Here is a 14,809-nt window from a genome sequence, read left to right as displayed (position 1 = left end):
TATTTTCGAAGTTAATGCCCTTAAAGTTGAGGACCTTTGTGGATGTGTTTGATCTAGTGAAACCTTTCTTGAGGTGAAACAATACTAAGTTGTGGTCGCTGGAGGCCAACGTATCGCCTACCGATACCTCTGTGACACTATCTCCGTTGGCGAGTACCAGGTCCAGTATCGCCTGATCCCTAGTGGGCTCCAATACCATCTGTTTGAGTTGTACTCCCCTTATAGAGGTTAGTAGCCTTCTGCTGCTGCTGGTCGTAGCAGAAGGTTTGTTCCAATCTGCGTCAGGCATATTGAAGTCCCCCAACAGTACCGTGTCTCCACACAGAGTGATGGTCTCTATGTCTTTGATTAATTCTATGTCTATGTCTTCCTGTTGTCTTGGAGGTCTGTATACAACACCAAGATAAAGGCACTTGTCATTTCCCTTGGCCAGGTTCACCCAAAGGGATTCCCCGGTGTACTTGACATTTGCGATTCTGGTAACTTGTACTACCCCTCCTCCTTTTTTGCCCTCTCTGTCTCGACGAAGTAAGTTGTATCCCGGTATAGCCATATCCCACCCATGGGAATCCGTGAACCAGGTCTTGGATATCGCCACCACATCCAGGTCGGCGTTCCTCATTTCTGTCTCTAATTCCAGAATTTTATTGCCCAAACTGTGGGCATTAACGTACATAGCCCTCCATACTTTATGTTTGCTAGGTCTCCGTGGAGATTTTCCCGCCTGAATGGTTACTTACCACACCAGTATGAGAGTGGGTACCCTCCCCCAACTTACCTAGTTTAAAGCCCTACGAAGCAGGCGGGCTAGTCGGTGTCCAAAGACGTTCTTACCCCTTCTGGTCAGGTGAAGCCCTTCTGGTCCCTGCAGTCCTTGTAATGCCGCTCCATGGTCCAGGAATCCGAAGTTCATCTCTTTGCACCATCCATGTAGCCACTCATTTGCCCTCTGGATACGATCTTCCCTGGCTATTCCCATACCTCTCACTGGAAGGATCAAGGAGAAGACCCCTGCGCTTCCATCCGCTTCAGCTTCTCACCTAGGGCTCCGAAGTCTTCAGGTATTTTCTTCGTGGTGTTCCTGGCAGTGTCGTTCGTTCCTACGTGGATGAGAAGCATAGGGAAGTAGTCTTGGGGCTTGATAAGTCTTTCTAAGCAGGCGGTCACATCCCGGATCCTGGCTCCTGGTAGACAACAAACCTCTCTTGCTTGTATATCTGGTCTGCAAATTTGTCTCTCGGTGCCCCTCAGCAGGGAGTCCCTCTGCGATTCTTCGGTGGGAGGTGATCCGTTGGGAACCGGAGTCATCTGCTGGACATCTTCCTGTACTTCATTGGCAGGTCCTTCCTGTAAAAGCTGGAATCTGTTCCTCAAGGTGATTTGTGGGGTTGATGTAAAGCTGCCCTGTTTGCAAGAAAAAGAAGAAGAAGAGGAAGGTCTTCTGTGTTTGCCTGTAGAGGAGGTAACCGGCTGCCAGGAGTCTGTGTGTCTAGCCTCTTCCTGTACTCCAATCGTTGGTTTCAAAGCTGTAGGTTTGGTCAGTCTGGGTGTCTCGAGGATGGTCTTGTCTTGCGCATGCTCGGTGATTTGGGACAGCTCCTGGATGACTCCATCGATGAAGGCCTCATCTTCCCGGATGCTTCTTAGGCACTTCACTTCTTCCCTGATTAGATGAGTATGTGCACACAAAAGGCAGGATGTGTTTTCATTGGCTATCAAAAGTGTTTAAAAAATGAATCCATTTGAAAATAGGTCTGTTTAAATGTTTTTAAGTACTTCAACTTCAAATTCATTGGAGGTGAGTGAGGTTTGGAGATTTTGAGAGAAGAGAAAAAGACGAAAATACTTGAATGTTTAGGCTGAATATCCTACTTCTGACACCAATAGATACAATATGAAACAGCTTTCTGTAAAACTCACTGACCCCAGAAATAGTTTTGACCATTAGCCCAAAATTGGTCTGAGAGTACAAGCAATAGAAAATTCTGTGCATGGGTCATAAGTTTGTAATATTTAGTATTCGCTAAAAGTAATTTAAACCTGTTTCTAGTAACCAGGGAGTCCCTCAGTAGCCCTTTAGTGGCAGATGAATGAACTTGATTACATAGAACTAGAAAACGGAATGTCTTTCTGAAAGCTCAGATGTGGGAAAGGCATGAAATTTTAGTTTTGTGTATTCAGGCTGGAGTCCTTGGTTGGTTTTTTTTTTTTCCCTGTAAGAGAAATGTGTTCTTGTTCCAGCAGCTGTTGAAATCTCTTTTTGTGTGTGTTGGCCAGAATAAAGGCATTCATTCATTTGAGCAAGAATGCCTCTGTTTATTTAACAAAGATGATAGAAGTAGAGCATGACTACCATATAAGCCAAAGGTGTTTACATTACACTGTGACAAATATGGATGTTAATGACTCATTCATTTTTTTTTTAAATTGGTACCTAGACACTGCAGCTTGTACCATAAATAAGAGTTTAAGTTTTAGGATATCGTGAAAGGAAATCGGTTATGTTTGAAGTGCTTTTGTTTTGGTTGTATGAAGTATTATGCACTGGCCATTGTTGTGGTTTTGACCCTTCTTATTTTATGTAGATTAATTTATTTAGATGTAGCATATACTGGTGCTGCCCGATTCACCTATTCATTTTGGGTGAATCGATTCAAATCGATTTACCCCGCCAAAAAATCGGCCTCACTATTCACTGACTGACCCTCCCCACTTGCCCTCTAAAGCAGGAGCGGCAGTGCTGCCTTTTACTGGCCTAATGCTCATGCTTTAGAGGGCGAGTGGGGAGGATCAGTCGGGAAGTGGCTTACCCGCTGGCCTCCCGTCATAGAAACATAGAAACATAGCAGATGACGGCAGAAAAGGGCTACAGCCCATCATGTCTGCCCACTCTGCTTACCCACCCCCTGTCTATGCCCTAATGACCCAATTTCCTTATCTTGACCCTCGTAGGGATCCACATGGGTATCCCATTTATTCTTAAAGTCTGGCACGCTGTCTGCCTCTATCACCTGCACTGGAAGCTTGTTCCAATGATCAACCACTCTCTCTGTGAAGAAATACTTTCTGATGTCGCCATGAAATTTTCCGCCCCTGAGTTTGAGTGGGTGCCCTCTTGTGGCCGAGGGTCCCTTGAGAAAGAAAATATCATCTTCCACTTCGACACGTCCCGTGAGGTCCCGCCCCTTCTCTGACGTCAGACCGCGGCAGAGAGAAGACGCTCCGAAGCCGTTCAGCAGCTTGCAAAGATCGCTAGCGCCAGCGATATTATTGCAGGCTGCTGAAGTTAAGAAGATTGATTCGGGAGGCCAGTGGGGAAGACGCAAGGAGGAGGTGTAGTCCTTTGGGGGAATGCGGCCTTCTGGGGGAGGGAGGGTACAGGCCTTCAGAGGAGATAGGCAGGCAGGCAGGCAGGCCTTCAGGGGAGACGCAGACCTTCAAAGGGGGGGTGGACAGGCAGGCCTTCGGGGGGGATGCAAGCCTTCAAAGGGGGGAAGCAAGCCTTCAGGGGGGATGCAGGTCTTCAAAGGGGAGGGGATAGGCAGGCAGGCCTTCGGGGGGGGATGCAGGCCTTCAAAGGGGGGGGACAGGCCTTCAGGGGGGACAGGCAGGCAGTCAGGTCTTCGGGAGGAATGTAGGCCTTCGAGGGGGGGACAGACCAGGGGAGGGGGGCCCTGGTGTAGAAGTACACGGAAGGAGGGAGGGAGGGAAAGGGGGATTCAAGGAGACGTGCATATGCTGGACTTTGGGGGGGAAGAAATAATGGGTCTTAAAATAGAGGAGAGGAAGAGAGATGATGGACAAAGGGATTTATGGAGGGAAGGAACAGAAAGGGAGAGAAGTTGGACACAAGGGATGGTGTGGGGGGGGATAGAGATTAGAGAATGACACGGTGGCGGTTACTGAGGTGACTGAGCTTGCGGAGATGGGGCGGAAACAGGGTTTTAAATTTTTAGTCCTAGTAGTTTGCCGGTCCACAAAATAATTCTTTTATTTCTGCCAGTCCACGGGTGTAAAAAGGTTGAAAACCACTGATGTAGAGTATGCCGGCTTTCTTTTTCGCCAAGCCGCGCTCGCGTTGATCAATCTTCTCCTCTCTTGCAACTTCCTGTTTCCGGTTGCGTCAGAGGAGAATATTGAACAAATGAGCACCCGCACATGCGGCTGGGCGAAAAAGAAAGCCGGCATACATCTAAGGTGAGATGGAGGGAGGGAGATGGCGGAACACTGCAGTTGGTCGGGTGTCTGCTGTTTTTGTATCACTGCCTGCCTGCGCTCACGTTCCAGATTCTCCTGCATTTTTAGTGTGCACAATTGACCTGATTCGAGCTATAGGTGAACATGGGGGACACGTCATTGAAAGGGAGGACAAGTTAGTTGATTTATTTTATGTTCGGTTTTTACTACAGGGCAGAGGCACTGAAACAGATTCTCAGTGCAGTAGTAGTAGTGGCAGAACTCTCTTCTGTCTTCATGGTGTTTCGCAGTACTGAGACTTATATGATGCTGCGGGGACGGTGACGGGGCAGTGAATGGGATGGCAGTGGCGGTGACGGGGCGGTGAAAGGGATGGTGGTGACGGTGACAGGGCGGTGAAGGGAACGGCGGTGACGGGGTGGTGCAGAGGATGGTGGGCCGGGGACAGTGCAATGACGGGGACAGATTTTTTCCCCGTGTCATTCTCTAATATAGATACTGGATAGGAGGGTAGTTGGGAAACGAAAGGGAGAGATGGTGGACCCTGGGGTGGTGGGAAAGGATAGAGAGATGCTGGATGAAAGGGTAATTAAGAAAAGATGGATCTATGGATGGAAACGAAAAAAAAGAAAGATGCCAGACCTCCGGGGGAGGGAAGGGAAACGGAAGGGGAGGACAGAGATGGCAGATGGATGGTTAGAACTGAGAAAGAAGAAAGAAGGAGACCCTGACAAGCAAGTTATCAGAAGACAACCAGAGCCTGGGACCAACAAGATTTGAATGACTAGACAAAAAAAGGTAAAAAAACTAATTATATTTTCCCTTTTATGATTACAATATGTCAGATATGAAATGTGTATCCTGCCAGAGCTGGAGTTAGACCGCAAATGTGAGCTAGGATTTAAGAGAGAGAGGAAAAGTCTTTTTTGTTTGATTTTTTTGTTTACACCACAGCGCCAGTGTGGTTAGGAGAAGGCAAAGGGGGTGAAGAGGCTATAAAAGGGATAAAAAGGCTATAAAATAAACCCACCAGTATGTTTGAAAAAAACACCCAATTGGGCAGGAAAATCGAATCGAATCGAAAAACCAATTCAGTAGGCTGAATCGAATCGAAATTTTTTTCCTGAATCGGGCAGCACTAGCATATACTATTTCCGTTTGTAACTCAAAATGAGTACAGGGTTCACAGTCAATTTGTACTTGAGGCAATGGAGATCACAAGTTGTTACAGTGGGATCTGAACCAGGCTCCCCTGGTTTTCAGCCCACTATTCTCCTCATTAGGCTACTCCATTTGGATACCTTTTTCCTGCTGAGCAAGGGCATGCAAAAATAAAAAAGTACTCTGTAATTTATTTTTCTTATGAACGAGTTTCTCAGTGATCTACAAAACCACTTCAATATATTCACTGTCAAAAATCTAAGGCAATGGCAGAAAGTGTTAATTCATCACACGATACTAGCTTGCAAGCAGTTTTCAAATTGTTCTCCTACAGGGGAGAATTTTCGGCATTTCTCTTAGAGCGGGGGTCGGCAACCTGCGGCTCCAGAGCCGCATGCGGCTCTTTTCCACCTTTGCTGCGGCTCCGGTAGTGTGTCACGCAGGCATGCACCTTACAAGTCCAGCGTCGCGGCGGGAAATAGCCATGCTGAGCAGTGAGCTTAGCACATACACAGATGAAAGCCTTGCTTGCTGATTGGTCCGGCGGCCCCGCCCCGCCGTGCCGCCGGACCAATCAGCAAGCAAGGCTTTCATCTGTGTAGTGCTGAGCTCACTGCTCAGCATGGCTATTTCCCGCCGCGACGCTGGACTTGTAAGGTGCCTGAAAAAGAAATCATCCTGGCCGGGGTCGGTGTCATGCTCCGGAGATCTACAGCCTTCCTATCTCCCTCTCCCTTCTACCTGCTTCCGGCCACATCCCCTGCTCCGCGGCTCTCTTCGGCAACTCAGCAGCAGCGATCGACACAAGCTTCTGACGTCGGGGCCTAACCTCTGCGAGTCCCGCTTGTTTCAACTTCCTTTTTCCACAAAGGCGGGACTCGTAGAGGGAAGGCCTCGATGTCGGCAGCTTGTCTTGATCACTGCTGCTGACGAGTTGCTGAAGAGAGCCGCGGAGCCATTTGGCCTTTTCTTTCTGTCCTGTTTCTTTCTGTCCTGTTCTTTCTTTCTGTTTCGCGGAGCAGGGGGGTGTTGCCAGGTGCAGGTAGAAGGGAGAGGGCCAGATGCAGGACTCGTGGGTGAGGGAGGAGAAGAGAGAGAGAAAGAGAGAGGGGAGGGAAACAAAAGGAAATCTTTCATACTGGGCTGGGCCGGAGTGGAGGGAGGGTGGAAAGATTCTAGCTACAGGGTGCAGTAACAAAGGAAAAGGGGGGGAAAGCTGAAAATGGAGATAGTGACACAAAGAAGAGAAAGGGTAAGCAGGACCTACTGAATAAGGATAGAGATACAGAGGGGACATGAAGAGGAGGTGAAATAGAGACATAGAAGTAATGCTGAAAAAGTGGGGGGGGGGGGGAGATAAAGACATTGAAAGGGCAAATGGTGAACATGGCGCAAAGATAAGGACAGAGACAAATGAAGATTCTGAAAAAGTGGTGAGATAGGGATATAGGTGAGATGGACACAAAGAAGGGTGATGCTGGAAAATAGGTGGAATGGTAATTCTGACAGACACAGAAGGGAAATGCTGGATCAAGGAGAGATGGGGCTCAGGCTGGATGGAATGAGGAGAAATGCCTTGTTGGCCCGGAACTTCCTCTCCTACGTCAGAATTGACGTCAGGGAGCGGAATGCTGGTCAGCGCAACACTTCTGCAGGGAAAGCTTGGGACGGCGGTGGCTTGGGGGCTGTTCCCCGATTGCGGTGGCAGCAAACCGAGTGGCTTGGGGGAGGGCACGGAGACAGAAAGAAGGGGGAACAGGGAGACAGAAAGAAAAAGTTGGGGGAGAGAATGAGGTCTGGAGGAGAGGAAACATACAGGAGGCTGAAAGAAAGGAAGAAAGATTGGATGCACAGTCAGAAGAAGAAAGTGCAACCAGAGACTCATGAAATCACCAAATAGCAAAGGTAGGAAAAATGATTTTATTTTCAATTTAGTGATCCTGTATATAGCATTAAGATAAGAAGCAATATATGCAGTGTTAGATTTGTTTTATAATGGTTTTGCGGCTCCAAGTTTTTTTTTCTTTTCGAAAACGGGTCCAAGTGGCTCTTTATGTCTTAAAGGTTGCAGACCCCTGTCTTAGAGCATTAAAATAAATAAATAAATAAAACCCCTCCTCCCTTCATCCAATTCCATGGCAAGGGGACCAACAAGGTTGGAAGAAACAGCTGGATTCCTAGATTACATAGTACTTAAGGTCTTTTCTGGCATTGTAGCCAGTCTAATCTGCAAAAGCAAATTCCAAAAAGCCCTATGATGCATTCAGTCCTACAAACTGGCTCCTGTGTTTTCAGTCTGTTAGCCAAGTAACCTGGAGCTTCTCTGTGAACACTTGTGCATCAAACAGGCTATTTTAAAGCGTGTGTGCATCTCTGCTGAGATTCAGTATAAAGTTGCAAACTTGAAGTGACATGATCCCAGCTCTTCAGTCTTGTCAAGCTGCAATATTTGGAGTCAATAGCAGCCCAACACAAAGGCCTTGATTCTATAAAAGGCGCCTAGCTGATCTAGGTACCAAATTTAATTTTTTTAAATTGACTTAATTGGTGCTGATAATTGCAAGTGCCATTAAAAAACAAAAGTGATTTTTAAAAAATTAATTGGCCGGTAGGTGCGTAACTCAGAAGGTGCCTATAACTCAGATGTAGACATCTACACCGAAGCGCCTACTTTCAAGCAGGCATAATTGAGGGTGGATTTGGAGCAGAGTTTGGGAGAAGACTGAGTTAGGTCCCAGTATTTTAAGCCAAGAAATCCCTGGGTTAATATACCGATGCTCAAGTCAATTTAGGCACCTCTAGGCACAATTTTATAAACAGCACCTAACATAGAAACATGATGACAAAGGCCAAATGGCCCATCCACTATCTCCTCCTCTCCCTAAGGGATCCCTTGTGCCTGTCCCATGCTTTCTTGAATTCAGACACAGTCTTTGTCTCCACCACCTCTACCAGGAGACTATTCTGTGCATCTACCAACCTTTCTGTAAAAATGTATTTCCTTACATTACTCCTGAGCCTATCACCTTTTAACTTCATCCTATGCCCTCTCATTCCAGAGCTTCCTTCAAATGAAAGGGACTCACCTCTTGCGCATTTATGCCCTGTAGGTATTTAAACGTCTCTATCGTATCTCCCGTCTCCCACCTTTCCTCCAAAGTATACATATTGAGATCTTTGTCTGTCCCCATATGTCTTATGAAGACCATCAACTATTTTAGTAACTTTCCTTTGGACCAACTCCCATCCTGTTTATATCTTTTTGAAGATGTGGTTGCCAGAATTGTACACAATATTCTGAATGAGGTCTTACCAGAATTTTATACAGGGGCATAAGTACCCCCTTTTTCAGACCATTCCTCAAGCTTCGCTTGGTCCTTGCTTATGTTATTCACACCATCAGGGGTGTCTACTCTGTTGCAGATTTTGGTATCATCCTCAAAGAGGCAAATCTTACCTGACAGCCCTTCAGCAATATCGTTTACAAAAATGTTAACCCCCCCTCCCGAAAAACAAAACAAAACAAGCCCAAGAACCGAACCTTGAGGCACACCACTGGTAACATCCCTTTCCTCCAAGTGATCTCTATTGACCACTGTCCTCTGTCGCCTTCCACTTAACCAGTTCCTGACCCATTCCGTCACTTTGGGGCCCATACCGAGGGCATTTAGTGTATTCACTAACTTTGACATGCGTTAGGTGCTGTTTTTCTAGGTCCCTACCAAGTTAGGCACCGTTTATGGAATCTGGCCCAAATTGTATTACAGAAATACATTAAGAATGCTATTCATTTCATCCAATTTCAAAGGAAGTAAAGGTCTGGCTTTGTGATGCTGGAGAAGATAAGGATGGATTGCAGGTTTAAGTCATTGCTCTTAGGTTCTGCTTGGACTTGGGATATTGCAGAGGTGGCACTCTCAGCCCTGGGGTGGCGGCGAGGAGTAAGTTACTATACAATGGTGATTCCTATGGGGCAATTCTTTATGTGGGCACCTCCATTTATTGTGTCCTGAATTTGCATATTGAGAACCTGTTCTGTAATGGTGCCCAGATTCTGCTATAGAATATTAGTATAACCAGGTATCAGCATACCTAACATTTTTATATTTAGGCACTCATAGTTATACCAGGCATAGATGTGTTAAAACAGTGGGCGCCTAAATGAATGAGGGAATAAAATTTGAAGGTCTCAGCCATATACTTGAATGAGCTGCAAGTCCAAAGGAGCAGAGGGAAACTTTTAACCTTCTGCCCCCTCCCCCCAAAAAAAAAAGATAGTTAATGATGCAGAGCGTAAAGCATTAAATATTTTGAAATTGCTACTTGTGGACTAAATCTTGCAGTCTTATTTTTTAAGTTACCATTGTTTAAATACTGATTTACTTGTAACCAGAAAAACCCTTCAGTATTCTAGGAAAATGATTTTATATTCTGATCATGCAATTCAGCTAATGATGCTAAAATGCATCGATTGGGGTTTTTCTTGGCCTCAGATGGCTTTCTAATTGCATTTTTCTTAAATCTGAAGGCCATGTGACCCATGTTTGTATTAATATTGGCTTCTAAGTTAATAAGAACAATATCTGAGCTTTGTGAAGCTATAAATGAAATTTTGAAATGGATCAATATGGATGTATTTGCAACTTTCTAGTAAATATATAGGTGGGACTGTATGTTTATGCTTATAGTTTATTTAATATCCCGCTAAGTCAGTTTGATCTAAGCAACTTCCGATTGTGTCAGAGGAGAAGCTTCCGCCCACAAATGCACGCGACTGCAGGCAGGCTCTGGCGACTTGAGCAAGTTACTCTGTAAACTTAAAGCGCGCTGCGAAGGTAAAGGGGAGGGAGGGAGATGCTCGAACCACGCGAGGGGTGCTGAAGGGTGGTGAGAAGGAAGGGTGGTGGTGGAAAGGAAAGTAACAGTCGCTGAAGGGGGCTGGAGAGGAATAGACTCTGAAGGTAAATGGGGAACAGAGAGTGGGGAGAAGACGCTGAAGGGGAGTGGGGAGAAGACGCTGAAGGTAAATGGGGAACAGAGAGTGGGGAGAAGACGCTGAAGGGAAATGGGGTACAGAGAGTGGGGAGAAGATGCTGAAGGGAAATGGGGAACAGAGAGTGGGGAGAAGACGCTGGAAGGGAAGAAGACAGAGATGCCAGACTATGGGGGGAGCAGAGGGAAGAAGATGGGTGCCACACCAATTGGGGGACGGGGGTGAAGGGAGAGGCACAGTAACAGAGCAAATGGAAGATGCAGAGAGAAAACAGACAGTGGATGGAAGGAATTGAATGAGAAGATGGGGAAAGCAGAAACCAGACAACAAAGGTAAAAAAAAACATTTCTATTTTTTTTGCTTTAGGATAAAGTAGTATATTAGTTGTGTTGATAAAAAATTATAAACAAAGCCCTGCCAGCTGAACATCTCTTTCACTCGTTCAGTAGCCAGAACTTTGATTTATAAGGAAGGAATAAGCTAAATATTGCAGTACTGAGGCTTGTAGGATGCTACAGGGATAATGGTTGCAGGGACTGGGCGAGGACAGTGGTTGCGGGGATGGGGCGGTGACGGGGACAAATTTTTTCCCCGTGTCATTCTCTATTCCTCGGGTAAGCAAAGGTGCACTAAGATTGTTTGCTTTGAGGTTTTGTGGCTGTGGAACCAAAGACAATGGGTTGGGGTTTTATTTAAATCCCAATTTCCTTCATTGGTCAGGAGAGCCCTCCCCTTGTTCTAGAAACTGCAGGGTACAAACAGGTCACTGTTCAATACTTGATTAGAGCTACTAGAGGTCTCTGTAACCTGTACAGGTCTTTACATTTACATGGCTCTGTGAAGTTTATAGACCTAAGTACTGGTACACATGAGAGAGAGTCCCTGCTTTTTGCAGTTTCCAGTCTAGTCAAATAAGTGAGGAGAATCATGGAAAAATGTTTTAACATCTCATTAACACCCACCCTTTTTACAAAAGACGGAAAAGGTTTTTAGTGCTAGCCGGTGCACTGAATGCTCTACGCTGCTCCGATGCTCATAGGATCTCTTTGACCATCAGAGCAGGGCAGAACATCCTGCGTGCTAAATGGCACTAGAAACCTGTTCCACGCTTTTGTAAAAAAAAAAAAGGAGTGGGGGGGGTGGATTAGATGCAGTTGTTTGAAGGCAGGAACTATTGTATGGAAATGGGTACAAGAAAAACAGGCAATAGGGTGGGTGAGTAGGAGAGCATCCCTATAAACTTGTTCCCAGTTCCTTTTTTTTTTTGGGGGGGGGGTGGGGGTCCATATAACTTAAATCCACAAGGAACTGGTGGTAAGCTTGTATAGATGTTTTTTTCTACCCTTCCCCAGCCTATTAGACATATGTCGGGGCTCAAGGGTCTCTCGTACGAAGAGAGACTGAACAAATTGCAGCTCTACACTCTTGAGGAACGTAGGAAGAGGGGAGACATGATCGAAACATTTAAGTACCTCACGGGACGTGTCGAAGTGGAAGATGATATTTTCTTTCTCAAGGGACCCTCGGCCACAAGAGGGCACCCGCTCAAACTCAGGGGCGGAAAATTTCATGGCGACACCAGAAAGTATTTCTTCACAGAGAGAGTGGTTGATCATTGGAACAAGCTTCCAGTGCAGGTGATCAAGGCAGACGGCGTGCCAGACTTTAAGAATAAATGGGATACCCATGTGGGATCCCTACGAGGGTCAAGATAAGGAAATTGGGTCATTAGGGCATAGACAGGGGGTGGGTAAGCAGAGTGGGCAGACTTGATGGGCTGTAGCCCTTTTCTGCCGTCATCTTCTATGTTTCTATGATCTGAGAGCTGCCCCACTGTATCTAGACAGCTGACCCGTTTTTCTCTTCCCCCTCTATAACGGTTCTCTCACCCAATCTCCCTCTTGCTTTCACTTCCCTTAAGTTCTCTCAATTTGTACTTTTATTGTTCTTTTGTAAACCGCATAGAACTTCACGGTTCTGCGGTATATAAACTGTTGTTATTATTATTATTATTATATAACCTGCAGCACTGTGCAGATGTTAATAAGGGCCAGTCACTTGTAGGGATGTGCACAAGTCAAAAATTTTCAGACTGTTTGATTTTTCTGTTCTGATCATTGGATCATTGTTTAAGTTTATTTCACATGCTTGTTTTAATGGAAAATTTTAATGTTTGTTAGTGTGTGTTTAAAATGAGTTTAGGATGCAGTAAAACTTCTAAGACACTAACGAATGTACGTTCCTAGTTCTGCTTCATGCAACTATGAAGCTTATGGTCTAGTTAAGGGACAAGACAAATGGGAGTTCTTAGATAATGGGTTAATGTACACAAGCTGTGTTCAGAGGGTGCAGGATTTAAGATGTATAATGTTTTAGGTTCTAAACACCCAAACGTTTACAGAGATCGCACACTCCATTATCCCACTCGGGCTATGCTTTAGTCTGGTTTACTTTCAGAACGTTTTATTTATTTATTTCTAAGCTGGAGCATGCAGTAGTTTAAAGTAGCTCAGTTGTTAGTTCTTGTGTTGAATGTGTAATTTATCATGTAGAATGAAGAAAATGTGATTTAGATGCAAAGTCTCATCTTTTTTTTTTTCTTTGCCTTTTGTTCAGAGCCATTTAGGTAATGTGCTAGTCGATATGAAGTTAATTGATATAAAGGATACATTACCAGTGGGTTTCATTCCAATTCAAGAAACCGTGGATACACGTAAGTAGCACATAGAATATGCATTCACTTGTGCTTTTCACTGTTCATTGTATATGTAAATTTATAGAAAGGGGGAAAGAAATACGCATGTTTATGTACATGTAAGGGGTTGGGACTTGATGTACCGCTTTTTCTGTGTGAATACAATCAAAGCGGTTTACATATTTTTAGACGGGTGCTTATTTTGTACTTGGGGCAATGCAGTATTAAGTGACTTGCCCAAAGTTGTAAGTTACTGCAGTGGAAATCAAACTCACAACCTCAGGGTGTTGAGGCAGCTGCTCTAACCACTAGGCCACTCCAGGAATATGAAAAGAGGAAATCCATGCTTTATTTTATACAAACTTAAAGAAGGCAAACCTTTGTAGATCTTGCCCCACTGCTAACCCAGTTGGTCGCTGCCGCGAGTTCCGGCTTCAGCCGCTTAGCAGAACCGAGCAGGAGCTTGCTTTGGCACTGCTGCTCGGCGCTGAGCGGCTTCCTGATCAGTGGACAAGACTTGTTGCCACATCAAAGGCAGACAAGACACAAATTATGTCATTTAACAGTACAGTACTCTGAAATTCGCGGGGGTTCCATTCCAGGAGCACCCGTGAATTTTGGAAAACCGCTTATGCGGTTTAGGAGCGGATCGGATCAGAGGTCAGTGAGGGCTGCAGGGGTGGTGGTGGGTGCTATAAAACAATATTTAGGCTGGCAGGCGGTTTGGCTATGCAGAAGGCTGACGGGGGGGGGAGGAGGGGGAGAGAGGTGGAAGAATCGGCTGTGGAGAAGGCTGATTGGCTGACTGGGGGGGGGAGAGGAGAAGGAATCGGCTGTGCAGAAAGCTGATTGGCTGACCGGGGGGGGAAGGGGCAGGGGAGGGGGCAGGGGAGAGGAGAGGAGGAGGAATCGGCTGTGCAGAAAGCTGATTGAAATCGACGGCTATGCAGAAGGCTGATTGCAGCTTCACCTTTGAAAAGAGGAGACAGAATGGACATGATCGAAACATTCAAGATAATGAAGAGAATGGACTTAGTAGATAAAGACAGGTTGTTCACCCTCTTCAAGGTAGAGAGAACGAGAGGGCACTCTCTAAAGTTAAAAGGGGGTAGATTCCGTAGAAACGTAAGGAAGTTCTTCTTCACCCAGAGAGTGGTGGAAAACGTTAGGAAGTTCTTCTTCACTTAGAGGGTGGTGGAACACTCTTCCGGAGGCTGTTATAGGGGAAAACACCCTCCAGGGATTCAAGACAAAGTTAGACAAGTTCCTGCTAAACTAGAATGTATGCAGGTAAAGGTAGACTCAGTTAGGGCACTGGTCTTTGACCTAAGGGCTGCCGCGGGAGCGAACTGCTGGGCACAATGGACCACAGATCTGACCATGCAGCGGCAACTCTTATGTTCTTATGTCATTCCCTGTATTTTCTGACCGGAAGAGGTAGTCAGAAAATACTGCAAATGACTGAGTCCGCGATTTGCGAACCGCGAATTCGTGGGAGTCTACTGGATTTCATTCAAATCGAAAACCATCTTCTGCAATTTGTTTTTATCATTGAATCCAGTTGCCAGTTGTCTAAGATGTGCCAGGTTTTTACATATTGATTACTAGCATTTTATAGATTCTGTTCCATCTACCATGTTTCCTCGAAAATAAGACTGGGTCTTATATTAATTTGTGCTCCAAATAACACACTAGAGCTTATTTTGGGGCAATGTCTTATTTTTTCCATGTACAACAATCATCTCTCCCTTCCTCTCCTCCAT

General features: G+C 45.6%; 1 protein-coding gene across 7 annotated transcripts in view; it reads left to right on the top strand.

Moving 5' to 3' along the window:
• The window catches only part of MVB12B (multivesicular body subunit 12B), a 305,040-nt gene that overhangs the window by 73,578 nt on the left and 216,653 nt on the right, over positions 1-14,809 (top strand). For all 7 annotated transcript variants that reach the window (XR_004540855.1, XR_004540854.1, XR_004540857.1 and 4 more), the window contains exon 4: positions 12,968-13,064. Coding sequence is in view for 3 of the 7 variants with exons in the window: in XM_033960795.1 (XP_033816686.1) it covers positions 12,968-13,064 (97 nt within the window). In the remaining 4 variants the exon portion in view is untranslated. The remainder of the gene's footprint in view (positions 1-12,967; positions 13,065-14,809) is intronic.

This window comes from Geotrypetes seraphini, chromosome 10, assembly GCF_902459505.1.
Source record: "Geotrypetes seraphini chromosome 10, aGeoSer1.1, whole genome shotgun sequence".
NCBI classification, from domain to species: Eukaryota; Metazoa; Chordata; class Amphibia; order Gymnophiona; family Dermophiidae; genus Geotrypetes; species Geotrypetes seraphini.
Note: the sequence above shows the minus strand (reverse complement) of the source record. Positions and strands in the feature narration are given on the sequence as shown.